Here is a 20,417-nt window from a genome sequence, read left to right on the forward strand (position 1 = left end):
CTATGTGGTTTCCCTCTTCTCTGCAGCCTTTTCCCTCTCTCTATCTCCCTGCTGAGCGGCCTGTAGGGACTGTGGGGTGGTGTGTGTGTGTGTGTGTGTGTGTGTGTGTGTGTGTGTGTGTGTGTGTGTGTGTGTGTGTGTATGTGTATATGTGTGTGTTGGGAGAGGGCTAATTAAAACCCCAAGCCAGGACCCCTTGCTGCACCACTGAGCCATCTGTAGGCTGGAGGTTGTCTGTGCACATTAACAAGCACACATGTTTGCAGGTATATATACACCTGCACATTTTTGTTCCAAGATGGAAACTTCATTACCACAGAAAGTATGCCAACTTTTTATGAATGAAGACAAACATCCCAGTTTTTAGCTTGAACGCTATGACTTTTCTCAAAATAAGTTTTTGCAGAATCACACTGATATGCACAGTTCATCTTGTCTCTGTCTTCCAAACATTAATTCAGAAGTCACTCTCAAATGTGCTTTCCCTTCTGATCTGGAATATTGGGATCTAATCTTTAAGCGGGCAAGCCTGAACCTGCCTGGCCGGTTAATGAATAGTCATGACAGAAATATAGGGGCGGAGCGCTGTTGTTAGGTACCTATTCAAGGCAAGTTGAGAAGGCCCAGTTGGGCAAGGAAAACAAGTGGAGGAGAAGAGAGGCAGGATGTCTCCTGTATCCTCCATCATGTCCCACGCCACAGAGGGGCCAGCTGGATGCGGAAAGCTTGACTCTCACAGCCACACTTGATCACAGCAGACTGTTAGTCCTATGAGAGCCGGGTCACAAAGACATCGTAGCAACACCCCATCTTGTCTTTCAGGAGCCTTACGATGCTGTGTGGCATGGTAAGTGGACCAGAGAAATTGTTTATGTTCTGGTATTTTCAGGCCTTTTTGTCAATGTTTGAAAAGTGTGTGTCTTACTGGTGTGATAGTGGAGATAGTTTGTGTTATGGAGTTTAGAAGTTCTAGTATTATTTTGGTTCAGGGTTACTGTTTCCAAATGGGTGGTCATCAAACAGATGAAAGAGTGAATCTGTATATGCCTATGACTCATCATGCTGTTTAAGAGTGAGTTCATATTTGAAAATCAAGCCTGTCATCTTGTATTTTTTTTTATATATGCATATGTGGCACACATGGTTACTTGAATCTGAACTAGTGTGCTTATTATAATACAATTAAATATTTATCCTGGTACAATGGGGCTAGTTTGATTACCATTACATTACCAGGCTGGATTATTTTTTAAAGGTTGGCATTAATGTGGACATTTTGAGAATTAATGGCATATCCTGTTCCTGCACAATATTCCCAACAGGGGGCAACCTTCTTACACATCACTCCACATTTTACCTCCTCTCATCCTCACCTCTGTTCAACGTAACTGGTGTCATTTAGACATGCTGCAGTTTTCAATGCCATACCATTTATGTAGCCTGACTTCACTTTGGTCATGTTGTTTCCTTGTTTCAACAGGGCCATTATGACAACATGTGAGTCTGTGTTGTTAACTGATTAATGAGTAGCTGTAAACAAAGGCCATTAGCAGGGTGGTACTCTCCTTATACTCAGCCCATAATACTTCACTCATTTTGAAAAGTGAGGGTTGTTGTGGCTGGCTTATCTATGTTTCTAAAAGTTGTGAGCCTTTAAAGCTTGGCTTTGAGTGGCAGATACCAGGATGGCTGCCCTTAGGGGACATGATACTGTTGAGATGGGAAGCTTAAACACTAACTCACACAGTGAACACACACACACACTTGCTCACACATTGGCGGCGGAGGTTTTAGCTCTGTTTCAACTTGTTGCAGATCGAGTTTAGGTATTAAGACCAAGCACACCTGTGAATGCATGAGTCTGTTGGACAGTGTGTGCGTGCGTTTGCATGTGTGTGTGTGTGTGTGTTTATTGTTGATGCATACACCCGGGCTTACCTTGTGCCCGTAAAGCCCCTTTGACAATACTTGTTGGAGAAGGATTTCAAAGGTTGTAAACAGTCAGATATTGAAGGGAGGACAGAATTACTATTTAATACACCTTTCACAAGAAAACAAACACCAGGGCACATCAGCCTAAATACTAATTTTCAAATTTTTCATTAGGGTGAACATATTTGTATCGCACCAAATTCTATAGCGGCCCTATTTTCCACATTAAAGACAATCAAGACATTAAAGACACTTGATTAAGACTGCCAATAACAATTTGTTTCTTCATCGATTAATTTGACAATTAATTTCTTAATTCAGCTACAGATTGAATTGTCTTCAAAATATCAATAAATAGTTTTTAAAAAGCCATGCATCTTCAAATTCATTTTTGAATTCAAACCAACACTCTCAAGAATTCTCACATTTGAAAACCAGTGAAAGTCAAATTAGTTGTTTTGAACCCAACTGTTCCCTATATGATGTGTTGTGCTGCATGTACCTGAGTTAGAGTATAGATTCAAACATCCACGTATCAGTGCATCCTCATTTAACCTACACAGTTTGCATTAAGTCTAGGACATTGACCTGTCCCTTTTTGTCCCTTTGTGTTAGTCGTCAGTGTTGTTAAAAACACAAAGCTGAGCTGAGGTGAAGTGATGCGGTTTGCTTCAGGTTGGGGTCTGACCCCTGAACTCTTTCTCTTTCTCTTACTCTTTCTCATTCTTTAATGTGTTTTCCTTCCTGCCTCTCTCTCCTCTCCTCTCTCTCTCTCTCTCTCTCTCTCTCTCTCTCTCTCTCTCTCTCTCTCTCTCTCTCTCTCTCTCTCTCTCTCTCTCTCTCTCTCTCTCTCTCTCTCTCTCTCTCTCTCTCTCTCTCTCTCTCCTCTCTCTCCCCCTCTCTCTGTCCCACTCTCCGTCAGACCAGACAGTGTTTACTTAGTGCAGGCCTTCACAATGTGTTTTGGAGCAAGTGTGTACATGCACCCCGGCATTGCTGTCTATGTCCGGGCTTGCCATAATTAGAACGTTGTACCACTTTTTTTGGGTTCCCATCCCTCTTTCCCTCTCTCCGTTTCTCCCCTCTTCTCAGTCTATCGTTTCTCTCTCTCCACACCAGATGCGAATGTGTGTGTGTGTGTGTGTGTGTGTGTGTGTTTGTGTGGTGTGTCCACTGATGCACACAACACTTGATCTCTCAGGTTAGGCTATGGTCCTGCTGCACTCTCTTTGCTTTGCTGTGTTTGGATGTTTCTGACTGAAGAGTTGACAAATGAGACTAAAGCATTAGAAGATGTACTACGTGAAAAAGAAGGTAAAAAATTATTTGTTTTCTTCTGCTCATAGGGGAATTTTGTGTGTATGAGTAGCTATTTCAGTGTGGGCATGCCATCAGTGTCATCTACTTAACACACGTATGTAAGTAGCAGGGATAAATCTTTGGATAATTTTTTTTAAATCAATGATTTAGGTGGTTTGTGTTTTCATTTTTTACGTGTATGTTGGTATGTTGAATCTGAATCAACTGGTTGGATAATAGATCAGTGTTGTTCAAAGAAAGTCTGATAGTGATGAGTATGGGCAGGAAGACTCAGTGCTGTAGTTGGCTGTTTGTGCTCTTTGACTTTTCTGTGTTTTTGTTCAAGTAGTGTAACAGGGAATCAACAAATGAACATGGATGATCCAAAAAATAGTAATTACAGCAGCCCCAAAGCAGTTTTCCCTCTACGGTAGCATCTAAGTTTGTGTTCAACTATACTGCATATGGGCCTCACAGAAAGGGTTAATTTTGAAGTGTGTCAGCACACCCACGTCAGTTCAACAAATCTTACCTTTTTCAAAACAAAGCGGAGAGGACAAGAGGGCAATGGCAGGCAATTAGGCAGATTACGACTGTGTTTTACAACTTGTCTCATATAGCCCCAAGGAGCCTACTGGGGGGACCTCACTGCAACCGCCACTCACTTACACTCACACAAGCACATCAGTTTGTGTCTCTGCAATCGTTTTGATTTTGTCACCAAATCTTTATTTTTGTTATTTTTCATGTATAAATCACACAAAAAGTGCTCAGCGTTGATCTTGGACACCTACCTAGGCAGTTACACATGTACCCCTCCCACACACATGCAGCGTCACACTCACACTACTCCCTGTAATCCGACCTCCCTTTAAGCTTCCAAGCCCCTGTCTCTCCGGCACCTCGTATACCTGTGACCTCCCTCCCTCTCTCCTCCCTCCCTCCCACTTCGCCTCCCTCATCTCTTCCCTCTTCTTTTCTTCCCAGTCCCAATACAACTTGCTGAGCAGCAGCATGGAGAGCTTGGGGAGCCGCGCGACGTCCGCCAGCCCCTACAGCTCCGAGAACGCCTCCTCATCGGCCGTGCCCACCCCCTCACCCTACTCCCAGCCCAACTCCACCTTTGAGGGCCTGTCGCCTGCCCCGGCCATCCCCTCCAACACCGACTACCCTGGACTGCACAACTTCCAGGTGTCCTTCCAGCAGTCTAGCACTGCCAAGTCTGCCACATGGACAGTGAGTACACATACTTTCTTGGCTTTGGCATGCAGTGTGTGTGTGTGTGTGTGTGTGTGTGTGTGTGTGTGTGTGCGTGCAGTTCTCCGTCTTTTTCTTTCTTTCTGTCTTACTGAGTAACTATTGTGCACATACATAAACGTGCACACAAATACATTATTCCACACACACTCACTCAAGCCAGCACATGTGCAGGCGTGTCACGTGCAAGAGAAAGTAGTCATTCAGTGATTCATCATGTCTTCTAATCACCTCTAGCAGTCAAATCTAATGTGATGAATGCAACAGGGAAAGTTTCATACGTGGTCGAGAACGTTTTTGTCCTGTATGTGTTTGTTTGTCTTTTAGACAATTCAAGCACTTAATCTATTATAAGAAAACAATGTTTGTAAGAAAAATGTATCAATAGACAATTTATCATAAAGCACAAGGTTCAATATTAATTTGAGAAGTTAATAACAGTTTTCTCTACACTGTCACTCAATGTCTTTTATATGAGTTTATGTACAATGAGTGTAATGTAAGTCTATAATTGTGGCATCACTTATTGCTACACTATATAAGATCAATGCAGTAATATTACATTGTAAAAATAATGTATTATTACAATAATAATACAAATATTTGGAAAGGCTAAATAGTATGTAGTATGTATGTCAGTTTTATTCCCTATATGATTCTGTGGTTGTCCCATGGTGATTTTTGTATGAGTTGCTGAAAGTCAACATCTTTTGGATCATTTGTTTTGACCTTTTGGGACATGCTTCTTACTTACAGGGCTTCCACGTGTTGAAAACAATATTATTTTATAGTTTTGCAACAGGGACAATATTATACATCTAGATTGTATTGCTAAATTAATAAAACATAAATGTAAAATATGAATTTTTTTTTCTGCTACTGCTCTTGCCACCAATACACGGTAGTAGCAGTAGCATCACTACTACTGAGAGGATACATTTTATGGGGTACAAGAATAAACATAAAAAAATCAGAAATTAAGGTAAGACATCACCAAACCACATAACTACCTTGTGATGTGATGGTGGTGAGAGACAGGTGAAATGGGAGCTGTGTAATTTGTCATGACCTGATGAGAATTCTCCCACTAGAAAGGTGTCACTGCCGACTGTCACACAGTTGACCTCCCTGAAACAAGAGGACCAAGAAACAAACTGCACTTCCTCCACTCAGTGTGTGTGTGGCGTCTTCATGTGTCTGTGAGCGTTCAGGCCTGTGAATGTCTTTGTGATCGACTGAGGGGCTCCTCCGAGGCTGTGTGTGCTGAGAGTAACCATGCGTGGTGGGCTCCTTTACTGAGCCTTCATTGATGTAAGAGGATCTCCCTCTGGACATTAGAGCGGTGGTCTTTGACCTGCTGCTTTTCTTTCTCTGTCTCTTTCTTCCTCCGGTTTTAACACACACTCATAGCTGTCACCTCTGGCGCCTAAAGTTTCGTCCTTCCCCTTTCCTGAAATATGTCTATCATCTCCTTTCCCTCACTTCCATTCTCTGACTCAGGTCTTTCTCACGGCCAAACTACATCGACAGAAACCAAGAATTATTAGCTTGTTTTACCTGAGAAATTACTGCAATGAAATGAAACCCTGAAATATGTCAGAAACCTGTTTCAACATGTTTGGTTAAACATGATCCTAATTACTCTGCCCTTTAAATTAACCTTCCTTACTCTCCCTGACATCCCATTGGTTTACAGTTTGGAATATTCTTAATAACTTGATTAAGGAAATACATCAAATCAAAGCCTGACAATGTCTAATTTTTTTTTTACTTTTGAAATGAAGGGAGCCTGCCAACAGATGTTCAGTTTCTTTACTCGCTACTCCATCCTGAAGTCCCATTTACCCCTTTTCAGTGAAATAAACTCGTCCTGTCGACTTTGGTTTGCATGGATAATAGTTTGAAAATGATCCCAGTTTTATGAACGAAGAAGAAGGCTTTGAAGTCACCTGCCTGAACAATTCAAGTCATAGCAGGAGTTTTTCACTGGCACACGACTTAAGATACAGATGATGACGCAGCAGAAAAAGGATTGTGAGGAAGCCTGTGATTATTCAGATTCCTCTGCTGCCATTAAACAGGAGGGATTAGAATGAGAGAGAGACTGGGTGATTGCGCATAGCTTTTATGAAGTTTACTGTAATGCTTTGTTTTTATCTTGCACACCTGATTATAAGATTGGCAAAGTATCAGATATATTTAAGTGTTATTATACCAAAGAGTTTTAATGTGTGAAATGATGCAGTATGATCACGTCTGATCCTGTACGATATGATACCATTGATCGCCTTACAGATGTTACATATACCTGTAGTAAAACAGTACATTTGTAATTGTTTCCTTTAAAAATTAAAGCATGTAGGAGTTCATCCATGATTCACAGAAGAAGAAAAAAACAAGTATGCATATACAGTATATAGTTTAAGGCTCACATCATGTCGGCGAGTCGTTTTAGAAGTGTATATTTTGAAAAGAAGAGATTACGCTCAAGCCTCTCGGAATGAATACGTTACTGCTAATGGGAGGGGATTTCCCAAAAAAGACACCAGGGGTGCATGGGGATTTGTGTGTGTCTAATATGCATGCACATGTGGGTGTGTTTGCAAAATTCAGTGCAAGGCCCATGTTTGAACATGCTTAACAAAAAGGATGGCTATGTGGCCCAGACTGAGTCACTTTGTTTAAATGTTAACAGTCTCTGGGTTTCTTGCTGATTTCTTGTGGCCTCAGGCAGTGGGAATGTCGAATGCCATAGGGGCACATTGACTATAATCAGTTACCTTGCCACCCTCATCCCCACCTCTCTGCCTGCCACTAAGAGCGGGTGGCATGCGGTGCTTTGGAACATTATGAGAAATGCAGCTGTCTATTGCATCAAGCATTTCTTGTTAAATTCCCTCCTTTTGTCAACTGAATGATTGACGGGAGGTTTTTGGTTGCATATAACCATTCAAAAGGAGAAGAGAAACCAGGAGAAGTGATTGGAACAATCCTTTTTTCCCTCATCTATCATAATGTTTCCACATACAGTAAGTCTATTCAAGCCCATGTTAAGCTAGTCTGGTAATTCTCCAGGCCCCCTCCTGTCTCATCAAGACACTGTGCATTAGTGATAATAACTCTGCAACTCTGCTGCTTTCTTGCCTCTTGAAGATGATTCCTTGGCTTCGACGCAGGCAAGCGTCACCATGGCTGGAAATGAGATCTAACACCTCAGCCTTGTCAAATAATAAGACCTCTTTCCGTACACTCAGACTTCAGTTTGTGTGTGTGTGTGTGTGTGTGTGTGTGTGTGTGTGTGTGTGTGTGTACAGTATGTGTCAGGAGTGGGAGGGGGTGTGATGCTGTGAGTGCGGGCTCGAGCATGCATTGCAAGGCGGCTTGTCAGAAGCTGTTTTTCCCAGCTATTAGCCTCTCTCCGTTAGGATACAGGTCCCAACACGCCCTGCATAGAGCGTCCTTCCCTTCCTTTCCCAATGCATCATCTGCGTCCACATCACCATTGGCCTTCTAAGCATCCGATCTGGGAAAACACACTAAGGAAGATTTTTCACATACTTTACGGTGCTCAAATACGTTTCACGAATGTAGTTCATAATTGTTTGAGTTTGTGTGATTCAGATCGATTTGTACTACAAATGCAATGGATTTTTAAAGTTACCCTGTAGATGAAGGAGTTCTTAAAGAAAACATCCTCCAGGATTGATATAATTCCTGTTTGACTGTGTACATTGTCCAGTATCAACATTGGTCAGGAAATGTTCTGGACTGTGGGATGCCATCAATAATGTTAATTATTTGGTTTATTCTTCTGTGTCCCTTAACACTTTGTAACACTGCATGTATGCCATCCTGTCTAGAAGACTTTTACAATCTTCATGAACTTTTATTTATTGCTATGAGGGAAAACTGTTAGGTTTGCATGACTCATCAATTATTTCAGGGTTAGATCTTTAACTACAGAGAACCAAGTTTAAATAATAGTTGTTGTTAAAGAAGCAGTCTCATTTTATCTTTCCCTATTTACATCAAAAGTCTCATAGAGATAAAAAGTAATTTAACAGCAATTACCGTGACGAAAGTGTGGGAGAATCTCCAATTTTCTATATTGATTGGAATCCAATATAATTACAGACATATAGAAATCCAGCTTAGGCTGTGTAGATGTGTACGGCATGCATAATGTACGTTTGCTGTGTGTGTGTGTGTGTGTGTGTGTGTGTGTGTGTGTGTCAATGTATTCAATATTTGGACAGTTGAGCGAATTTGCAGTGGGCAAGCTGTTGCTTGTGACTGGTCTGGCAATTATCACCTTGTCTTTAGGAGCCTGTCAGGACCTGCCTCCACTGGTCCACCGCATGGATGGATGGATGGATGGATGGATGGATGGATGGATGGATGGATGGATGGATGGATGGATGGATGGATGGATGGATGGATGGATGGATGGATGGATGGATGGATGGATGGATGGATGGATGGATGGAGCTCAAATTACATTGTAATTTTTATATTATAACAAAAACTACCAAATGACCGCCAGAAAAAAAAGTCTAAGAAAATGAGCATATCCACGTCTGCTTAAGATGCTTGATATAAGTGTTGGCAGTCCATAATACAGTAGTTCTTTGCAAAGCTTGTTTTTACAGGACATAGTCTGTTCAATGTGGTTAACCTGATATCTCATAAAATAAAATAAAACATTTCATTGAAAATTGGTGCAAATTTAGACAATTGGCGAGGTTTATTGTAGATTCAGGACATTTGAAAGGATTTCTTAACATTTTTGAACATTTACATTTTCATGTAATCCAATCTTTTTTTTCCCCTCCCTTTTCGAATTTCCTCTACTCACTCACCTTGAAGATTTTGACAAAGCAAATAATCTCTTTAGCCTTTATTCGTGTTTGTTCTCTCTCTCCATCTATTTCTCCTTCCTCTCTATCCCTTCATCCTTCTCTATGTCCTGAAACGAAGCCCAGTTTATCCATCACTCAACATCTCTTTTCCTTACCAGAACTTACACATTAGATAATGTATTTTTACTCATGCTGCACTTCACATGACAATGACACCTGGAGCTGGATTTACAGATTTGTGTGTGTATATGTGTGTGCATGCCTATGTGTTGTCGGTGCATGTGCACACTGGTCTGTGTAGTGGACGAGTTGAGACATCTCCCATGGCATCTGTAAAGTAATTTATGACTTTTTCATGAACTCTACGATGTTCAAAAACGATATCACTAAATGCTATTCCCCGCTGATCCCACAACTTATCAAAACATCTCATTTTTGTGTGGATAAAGAACTTTTTTTGCAATGGTCCCTTTCACAGTAATTCTGGGCCAAGAGGATTTTCGAGTGGAGGTGGAATTTCAAATCATGATTTACCTCCTGTCAGAATGATTAGATGCCTTCTAAAACATTTAACCTCATTTTCTATGTTACTCTTTTCAAATGCTAAAGGAGTTATTATTCTTTCTGTTGTGATAATGCTGGAAAGCAACCCATTGGTCATCAGTTTTCGACATGTGAAAGTCCCTCAGTCTGTAAATAAAGAAGTCTGTCTGGCTTTTGCATCTCAGACAAATGATTTATTCATGGTATGGACGGGCTGTTGAGACTTGTCAGGTAAAGCTAGGTGGGAAAAGGTACTGTAATGTTGCACAGGTATTTCCATTGGAAGTGTATGTGTGTGTGTGTGTGTGTGGCTGTGGCTGTCTGGTGTCTGGGAGAGTCAAATCAGAGTCTGGGTCATCAGTGGGACATTTAAAGATTTAAATTTGAAGAATTTAACTGATCTCTATGCAATTGAAAAATCTTAAATCTCTTGAATCCTGGACATTACAAGTAGCGGTAAGGTAAGAGAAGCAAAGAGAAGCATCAATCCAGGAGTCCAATCAAAAAAGTAATTTGTAATAAATATACAAGAATGATCTTAAGTGGGGAAGAGATAGGTTTGGAAATCAAAGGCAAGAAAAAGTCTTTTTTTTGAAAGGTCAATGATGAGAAGACAAATATAGGGGAAAGCATGATGTGACTGGTCGGTTAAAGTGCTCGAGCACAATTTTGGGAAATGGCAAGGCTCTTCCTGCCTCCTGAAGGCCTACTTCTTTCAAACTCCAGTCCACACTGCCAGTTTGTAATACAGGCTTTCTGTAAAGTCTCAAGTCTCTTATTTTTTTTTAACTTTGGAAAGCCCCCTCCAGAGCCACAGAAGACTTAACAACTATTTTACCAGATTAAGTAGTCCTCCTTGTGATGCGTAAACTGAATTTTTGGTGGAGTGCCCCTTTAGGAAAGGTAAAGATAGTGGAAGATTGATGCTTCCAAAACAACATGTTAGCATATGCTGTGTATTTTCTGAAAATTATTGATGATTGATGAATGATACTTGTATACACGTTTTTTTGTTTATCTCTGCCTTTTTTCACCTATCAAATACCACAAGGCAAAATGCTATTCAAATTCCATATGCACATTGAGCTGTACTGTATTTGTATACAGGACAATTGTAGCAAGTCCACACAGGACAACTGTTTTTTCCCCTGGAAGGTCTCAGTTTGATTTCCACAGGGAGGATTTTTGAGATTTGTTGATTGTGTTGGGGCATGTTAAGGCTTCTCCATCCTTCTCGTCTTTGGATGCATCTGTACTTACAGTTACAGACATGGTACATGAGCATATGCATGTTTGTGTGTGTGTGTGTGTGTGTGTGTGTGTGTGTGTGTGTGTGTGGGTGTGTGTGTGTAAATGCTCGTAAACAGGAATCAGTGAAGACTTGGCTTTAGCACAGCTCAGCATATTGTCATTGAACTTTACACTTCAACTGACTGTCAGTAGCAAAAGTCTGCTGGATAATAATCATTTATTCATTCTAATAACACAGTAATTACCTTAACTACACAGACGTAAATGTACTGCTGACTGTTTTAGAGTCCTCATGTATTTTCCCTTTCTCCTTCCTTTTATACTCCCCTTTTCTCAAATGACACACTTTGTTCTCCAGTCGTAATTTTATGTGACACTGTAACTACAGTGTCCTGTGGTCAAAACCCACAATTTTATCAATATATTATCACCTAGCTATTTATTTGTCCACCTTCTCTTCTGTTATTCAAAATACTTTTTTGGCTGCCGTGCTGATAGATGACTTGGCTCAAAACCACGTGTTATTTCAATTTGAAACAACAATTCCACCTCCTGAGACATTATTTTTGCCATGATGTCAGTTCCCCTCCTTAGGTTAATCCATAGCTACTTCTTGAGAGCATTCCCATGAAACAGAGAAGACACAAGCCTCAGTTTATGTGTCTTTCAGTTTAATTTGCAGTAGGTTGTTTGGAAAATATAAATCTGAAGGCATCAATTGATTTGATTTGCTCGATCGGGCCGATTCTTTATTTATGTTCACGTCCTAAAGTGTAAATTGGAAGTTCAAATTAAAAGAGAAAGAAACATTTCCTGCAGCTCTTTCATTGTATTGTTGTACGCCATATATCAACCCAGACCACTGACTCAAGCTTCTCTGTTCTTGTGTGTGTTCTTTCCCCACCCAGTACTCTCCCTTGCTGAAAAAGCTCTACTGTCAAATTGCCAAGACCTGTCCAATCCAAATCAAGCTGTCCTCCTCTCCTCCTCATGGCAGCATTATCAGAGCCATGCCCGTCTACAAGAAGGCAGAGCACGTCACAGAAGTGGTCAAACGTTGCCCCAACCACGAACTAGGACGGGACTTCAATGATGGTATGATCAACAAGCCCTTTGACCCTAATTGACTGCACTTGGACATTTTATACTTTTACCCCCAAAAATGCTTATAATATCCTCAAATAAGATTATTTTGTTGCTGAGTGAAACATTCTGGGTTATGAAGTCAATGACTGTGAAATCACCCAGGAGAGGATAAGATATTCATTAATCACAATATTTTGTGCATTTATCAATTAATAAACAAGACTGGCTGGTATGTGTGACGCTTTGACTTAGATCAACCAACTGTGTCCTCACCTGTTCTTCCATCATTCTCTCCATAGGTCAAGCAGCCCCGGCCAGCCACTTGATCCGAGTGGAGGGGAATAACCTCTGTCAGTACTTGGATGATCCTGTCACTGGCCGGCAGAGTGTCTTCTTGCCGTATGAGTCTCCCCAGGTTGGTGGTTCATCAGCTACTGTGTATAATAGAGACACACAATGCTTTGTATTAGGTACCTAATACAAAGCATTGTGTGTCTCTATTATATATTCTACTATATATATATGTCTCTATTCTATATTCAGAAAATAAGGTCTACAGGTAATGTACAAAATATCTGGGATATTTATTTTCATGAAGTATACTCATGAGGTGAATCCTTGTTGGTTTCCATTATACCAGTTAAAAAGGGGGGTTTGGCTGATAGTGAATAATAGCACACATAGAGAAAGCCTTTGACAAAAACGAGATGTGGTTGTGAGATGTGGATTTGTATTTTGTACATTCAGCCCAAATGTTGTTCAAGACGCACAATGGATCTCGTCGAGCTCATACCAAAGAATAAGTCAATTTTGTCTATAAATAAAGATGCTGGGCATGTCTTAACAAGCACAAGAGTGAGAAATCATCATGTCTGTGATTGCACCTGAGGAGATAAATGAAAAGTAAGATTGTTTGTCTCACATGAAAGTGCACAACAACACTGCCCTCTGGTGGTGGATTGCCATATTTACTGGGAAACGGGAGGTTTGGCTTGTGTGCAGATGTGCAGATTGGAACCATATGAACCACATCAATTCCTTGATAAGTGTCAGAGACTAAACCAACAAGTAGACCAACAAAACATCCACTTATTGGTGGGATTCACTGTTTTGTGTTTCAGGTGGGGACTGAGTTTACCACCATTCTGTATAACTTCATGTGCAACAGCAGCTGTGTGGGCGGCATGAACAGGAGACCCATCCTCATCATCATCACTTTGGAAACCAGGGAGTAAGTCAACAATTCACAATTCATAGACAGTTCAAACTGGGTTCTTCTCTTTAATCTAACAAGCAATTTTCAGCTCTTTGTCATGTGCTGTATTTTGATTCTTTCTGGCACTGGGTACTCAGATTGTATGAATTTACAAATGTTTTCTACATACTGGCAAAAGATACAGGACGAAACCCCTCAGACCAACCCACAGTTCAATGGGAAGTGCAGAACACACTACATTATACACATCAGATTGTATGCACTTCTATTACTACATTTATTATTTAGTACCATTTACCACGATAATTTTTTAGCAGTATTATTGTAGCTATAGAGTATAGTGTGAGAATATTCAGATCCACCAAGCTGAAGTAAAACGGATATAGTGAAATAGTAACGATATACTTGGACTTGGAATGTTAGAGAACCTACATTTTCTCAACAAACATCACTTGATGGTTATATTCTCTATCCCTAATCGTCTCTGCAGTGGTCAAGTGTTGGGTAGAAGGTCGTTTGAAGGTCGGATATGTGCGTGTCCTGGCCGAGACCGCAAAGCAGACGAGGACCACTTCAGGGAACAACAGGCCCTGAATGACAGTGTGGCCAAAAATGGCAGTGCCAATAAGCGCAGTGAGTTGAATTAAAGTGAATGACACATTCATGTTAACCACACATTTAAATAGTTAAGTGACTTTTCATATGTTTTGATGCTTATATTCCTGTCTGGCTGTTGATATACATTCAACAATAAACCACTGACCAAAATGGTCCAAGATAACTTGGTCCACAAAAAGAATGAGATTGTGAAATGTGTTAGCAACCCTTTTCATCATAATTCTGTTTCTTTCGTCTGCAGACTTCAAACAGAGTCCGCCAAATATTCCCAGTCCAAATATTAACATGAGGAAGAGGCGGCATGGAGAAGAAGAGATTTACTATATTCCTGTAAGTGCCTTTCACACACTTACCATTTTAGTGTTAACAGTGTAATATAGACATAAGTTAGAGATGATTTAGACTTAATTAATGATATTTTGGCTCTTTAAATTGTCAAAATCATTCATGTGGCAGTATGTGGAAATATTTATGCTGTGACTACAAAAGAGTCAAATAGCATTGTATCCAACACTGAAAACTAATGCACCATTTTTTAAGGACAGACTCACCAGTCATTATCCCCTGTGTTATTGTATACGTTGTGTTTGTGTTTAGGTTCGTGGTCGGGAGAACTTTGAGCTACTGATGAAGATTAAAGACAGTTTGGAGCTGGTGGAGCTTGTGCCACAGCCACTGGTGGACTCCTACAGACAGCAAACACAGCAGCAGCTTCTGCAGAGACCGTAAGTCACTCCAACACTAACATATGCACAAGCACACGTACAGCTGCTAGTACAAATACATGCTGTAGGCAACATAGAGGTGTCTGAAAAGATTTGATCGATCTAAAAAAAAAGCCACATAAAACACACACACACACACACACACACACACACACATGCACACACACACACAGATGTCTTAATTAATTTTTTTTTAAAGATATAAACTCCAAATAGAATCACAAAAAGGCAAATTTAAAGGCTTGTTGACTTCATCACACTGTTGTGAAGTGTTTTCACTTTCACTAACACACAGACACCCACATTCCTCTAACCTCAGCCATGTTCTCGTCTTTTCTTTAGGAACCATATAGCATCCCCCTCCTCTTACTCTCCACTATCCAACATGAACAAGCTTCATGCCCACGGAGGCCTCAACAAAGTGCCCTCAGTCAACCAGCTGGTGGGGCAGCAGCCCCAGCAACATCACACTGCCCCCACCTCCATAGCTCATATGGGTGAGTATATATATATGTGTGATTCAAATAAAATCTGATGTACTCAACTCACGTTTCAAACCATTTTGTCATAAAGTTTGATCGAAAAATATGAATGCCAAGAGAGCCTATTTATGCCATTACAGTTCTCAGTTCTTTGTGCTATTCTGCTGCTCATTATTTCATTGATCGACCCTCCCTTTCTCACAGGCTCAAACATGCTCAACAGCCACCACATGCAGGGAAATGGTGATATGAATGGTGGCCACAGCAGTCAGACTATAGTGTCTGCCTCCCACTGCAGTCCGCCCCCTCCGTATAACCCTGACCCCAGCCTTGTCAGGTACCTCACCCTCCAATGACACTCCTTGTTTATCCTCCTGTAAAGGGCCAGCAGACAATCAGATGCACTTGTTGGGTTAAGCAAGTTTGTTTGGCTATGTTCGTACAAATTTGGCCAAACAGGTTTTTGGAAAAGTTCCTAATTTGCAGCAAAATGTGTCTAGATGGATCTGTGTTATGCAGTCAGTTTGATTTGATTATGGCTGCTTTGTAAAGGCTTGCAATACATCACAAATCTCCTCGCAACCATGGCTGGTGCCATAATGAAGGTCCACTGGAGAATTGGCTGCATGGAAGTCATGTTTAGAAATAATTGGACAAAATCTGGAGAAAGTTAATTCAGTAATGTTTTAAGTAAAAGTGTGTATTGGTACGTTTGTTTCCAAACATTTGGCCACTTCGATATAAAAACTGCCCTGTCCCCAGTAGTATGAGATATGGCTAAAAGTGTATGTCTTTGTCTTTGTTAGCCAACGAAAAGTAATGACAAAACAATGGGTGCTCTTGCCTAAGCTAGCTCCTAATCAGATGTTGACGAGCTCCCATTCAAAAACAGCACATTAATCATGTCTGTTTACTCAGCTCATACAGCCAAGCTGCTCAAGCGTTGTAGACCTCCACTATGGCTGCCAGAGGATTTGTTAAGCCACCCAAAAGCCCAAACTGTGTGTCATACACTTAGATCTAAAATCATTCACACTGTCACTGTGTATACAGCCATCCTTTGCAATGCACTACAGCGAATTTTCTTCAAAAGAAATTTCCACTGTTTAGTTGTTGTTTAATTTAAAACCGTTTTTTTCCATGTTTTTCTAAGATAATGTGTCAATGCAGTCGTTTTAATACTAAGATTTTGCTTTTGCAATTCTAACATTTTTGATACAACAGACTTTGTCCACCTTTTCAGTTTCTAGATTGTTATGTTTATTGTACAGTTAAAATGCACAGTTAGCTTCTTTTTCCAATTACACTGTATGTTGCCAAAACGTTAACATTTCGTGTATTTATAATAAAGGTTCCTTATCAAAGCAAGAATGGCCTTATGAATCATTAATATAAATGCATGTTTATGGTTTTACTTCCACTGCATCTATCAAGATGTATAGATTCTGTAAACTTGAGGCTAGATCTGTGCCCTACTTCTTTCACTCAGTTTTGAACTAAACTAATAATAGCTTGATCAGTGACGTAACATAACAGAATGAGGTGCTTTTCTATTCAGTTCTGTCTAAATATGAATGCTGTTAGGATATTATTTATTCTACTCAAGCACAACTGCCCTTGTAATGAGTTTTAATAAAGTTGATTGTTATATTATAGTCCTACTTTTAGCTTTGTAGCTGTGATCTAATGGCAGTCTAAGCAGCCCTGCTTTTCTCCCCTGACAGTTTTCTGACCAGTCTGGGCTGTCAGAACTTCATTGAGTACTTCACCTCACAAGGCCTCCAGTCTGTCTACCATCTTCAGACTCTCTCCATGGAGGTAACCACTTCGTTCTTGCACTCACCATCTCACAGTGAAAATAAGGGGGGGAAACAGTAAAGGAAAGAACAAACAATAGTGAACTTAAAAAAAAAAAGTAGAAATGTCCCAGAAAAAGGTTTTTGAAATGCCTTTGCCTTGTCTTACTAAAGGTACCCTGTGGAGTTGTTGACCACTAGTGATGATGTAGAGCAATGTTTTAAAGAGCAGACCCCATTTTTTTGTATCTATAAGCAAACACATGAGGATGCACGTGCACTCATATCCTTTTCCTACTTTGATCATAGTTTTCTTCTACATTCTTATACTCCTCCAATGTTTAACTTTGTGCTGTCACCAGGATTTAGGTGCACTGAAGATACCGGAGCAGTTCCGCCTTGCCATCTGGCGAGGTCTGCAGGACATGAAACAAGTTGCTCCCCTCCAACTGCCTGCCTCCACTCATCACCATGACTATCACGGCCAGCCGCTTCTTCGCTCCAGCAGCAACATGACTGCCTCTGCAATGGCAGCCATTGGGGCAGCCAGTGGGGAACTGCAACGTCAGCGCGTCATGGAGGCTGTGCACTTTCGTGTCCGCCACACCATCACCATTCCTAACAGGTCAGGTGTCGTTGGGACGTCAGGGATGACAGGAGCTACTGATGAGTGGGCTGACTTTGGATTCGACATGCCCGACTGCAAGCTGTCACGTAGCAAGCACTCCATCAAGGAGGAGTTCATGGAAAGTGATGTTCATTGAGCCTGAAGAGAATTTTTTGGACTGTTTTACCAATATTATGGTCAGCATCAGCCTATTTAAGTAAAGGCATATGGATAGGGTCTTTAAATGTGTTTTTAGGTGTTGCTGTCAAATTTCAGTTAGTGATATTGCAGAGAATCAATATCCATTTTGATTGTGGGACATATCAGTGTGTTAATGCACTTTACTGTGCAGTCCTTATTTAGTGCTTGAACAATTTTTATACCCAGAAGATTGAACATGAGATGACACAAACGGACGTCATAAGTGTAAATAGCAAATACCACTGTGGTAATAGCATTGTCAAGGCAATGCTAGACACATATGGTCTTGACAACTTTTTGGAACTCTGCTAAGTGCATGTTAATAAATGTATTTTTTTTCTGGAAAACAGCATGTTTATTGGTTGTCATGTGCAATAATACTTAACACATATTGCCCTTACTGCATCCAGTTACATTTATAGTGAATATAAAATGTAGCAATTTTACAATCACACAAATATCACAGACTTATCACCATTTCATAACTTGCTACTTTCAATTGTGTGTTTCAATACAAAAAAAAATAGTTTGCAGCTGACTTATTTATTGACAAGTTTACTTGTACAACTGTATATACTGTATCTTGTAAATGTTTTGGACTGGACATGGTTGAAAAGGGGTATTTAGATTCAAAATGTATCTCCTGTTTGAAGCAAATGTAAAGAATTGAATGGTAAATCTGGTAAAAACTCACAGCTATGGGAACACATAATCATGTATATTTTTAATGGCTATGATAATGTGATGACCTCTAGTTCAGTATACCCTTATCCTTTCATTGTTAAATTTTGTTTAATGGGCTTTGGTATTAATAGTATGTATTAATGAAAACTAATGGAAATCACTGTCAACACGTAATATTAGAAATTAGACATTGCATCCATTACTTTTTTATCAAGTCATAAGAAATACTGTAATTCTTGTATAGACACACATTGCAAAATAGTTGAGACAAACGAAGAAACGATCAAATACAGTATTATATTTAAATAACAGGGATTTAATCAGAATTAAGAATAGCATCCCTGTTTACCGAGATACTAGACAAGACCTTAACATTTTTTAAGCCTTCTCTGTGTATATTTGAAAAACCTTGCAGGGCAAGGTCCTCATATATTAATTATAGCTAGTTGTGTACCTAGGCTATGCATCTTCATGGCACTTGTTTGTGGATATTTAATAGCAACATTCCATTTTTTTTTTTAGATTGTCATCCAGCATGGTGCAATTCTGGTAAGGGTGTCAAATTTGTTTGTAGTAACTACTTCACTTTGTACCATGATAAGAATTTGTACCTGATTTACATCCATTTGCTTTACAAAGGCCTTCTCACTTAGGCTACCCACTAACCACAGACTGGTCAAAAAAAAGAGCACTTTAATGCTGTAAAAGTAAAACAATTAAGGATTATTTGTGCTTATGATACGTATTATGCATTACCACAATGTGAATAGAAAAAGTGCTTGTTTTGATATCCCTGGTAAAAATTTTGTTAACAGTTTTGTAAAGATTACAAAAGTACATGTGTACCTATATAACTATTGCTGTTCATCTGTGTCCAAGTTCAGTGTTTTTCTCCCTTAAAATCATCGATATTAAAATAGTTGCCTTCCTTTAATGTAGAGATGGGCGGATGAAGCTCCAAAGCTTGTTTCACTGTGTACATTGTCTATGGTCAGAGCTTGTATCAAATGAAGAATACCACGTGATTGATGACGTCTTTGCCTTTAAACGTCACTCGTGTTTCGGAAAGCCCTTCATTTCATTTGACTGTTTTGAAAGTTTTACTGCTAAACTAGCCTATGTAACTATGTTAAACATAATAACCTGTAAATATGATGATTTACACTAAACACATAATCATAAGTAGCCTATGGGCTATGATAATGAATATCATTATACAATCACATCACATTGAGATTCAAATGAAATGTTACATAAATATCAACCATGAAGTTAAAACACACATGTAAGGTTTTGGTGTCAGTAAAATGCATAGGCTTGTTGGAGAGTGCATTCATAAAATAATGAATTAATTAATGCATTCAATAATGAAATCAATAATTTACTGTAACATATTACACAATACCATCTACATTTAATTCAGTACTTCTGATCCAAAGTATTACAGATTTAATAATAACACGCAGGCTTGTTGAACCTTTATTGCAAATGAGACTTAACTAATTCAAATCAGAGATAGTGCTTCGGTTCGGCCCATCTTTAAGATGCCACTGTGTTTGCTGTGTTTGGTTTGAAGCCCCAAAGCTTCAAATCCTTTTCGGCACAAATAAAAATAAAGCCCCAAAGCTACATTCAGCTTCATTCGTCCATCACTACTTTAATGTATCTCTTTATCAAACTTAAAAAATGTTTAAGACTAATTACTGGCCTGAGTATTTAAATGGACATTTAAGTAAATCGCCAATGGGTAACGTCATAGCATAAATGTAGGCAGCATATATATTACTCGAGTGTTCGTTCATCGGCCATGGGCGGAAGTCTTTAATCTTGAAATTGAATTTAATATCGTTTTCGGGCATTC

The 20,417-nt window shown here is 39.8% G+C and overlaps 1 protein-coding gene across 5 annotated transcripts in view; it reads left to right on the forward strand.

The window, feature by feature from the left end:
* Positions 1-19,473, forward strand: part of tp73 (tumor protein p73) — a 28,004-nt gene extending 8,531 nt beyond the window's left edge. For 3 of the 5 annotated variants that reach the window (XM_031286946.2, XM_031286944.2, XM_031286945.2), the window contains exons 4-14: positions 4,219-4,467; positions 12,050-12,236; positions 12,527-12,642; positions 13,349-13,458; positions 13,934-14,076; positions 14,303-14,391; positions 14,659-14,786; positions 15,129-15,283; positions 15,473-15,605; positions 16,993-17,086; positions 17,427-17,828. In XM_031286946.2, the coding sequence (XP_031142806.1) occupies positions 4,219-4,467; positions 12,050-12,236; positions 12,527-12,642; positions 13,349-13,458; positions 13,934-14,076; positions 14,303-14,391; positions 14,659-14,786; positions 15,129-15,283; positions 15,473-15,605; positions 16,993-17,086; positions 17,427-17,828 (1,806 nt within the window). Of the gene's footprint in view, positions 1-3,036; positions 3,247-4,218; positions 4,468-12,049; positions 12,237-12,526; positions 12,643-13,348; positions 13,459-13,933; positions 14,077-14,302; positions 14,392-14,658; positions 14,787-15,128; positions 15,284-15,472; positions 15,606-16,992; positions 17,087-17,426 lie in introns of those variants that run through there. The other 2 variants (XM_031286947.2, XM_031286943.2) reach the window with 2 other exon arrangements.
* Positions 19,474-20,417: the final 944 nt, after the last annotated feature.

Source organism: Sander lucioperca, chromosome 12 (assembly GCF_008315115.2).
Source record: "Sander lucioperca isolate FBNREF2018 chromosome 12, SLUC_FBN_1.2, whole genome shotgun sequence".
Classification (NCBI taxonomy): domain Eukaryota; kingdom Metazoa; phylum Chordata; class Actinopteri; order Perciformes; family Percidae; genus Sander; species Sander lucioperca.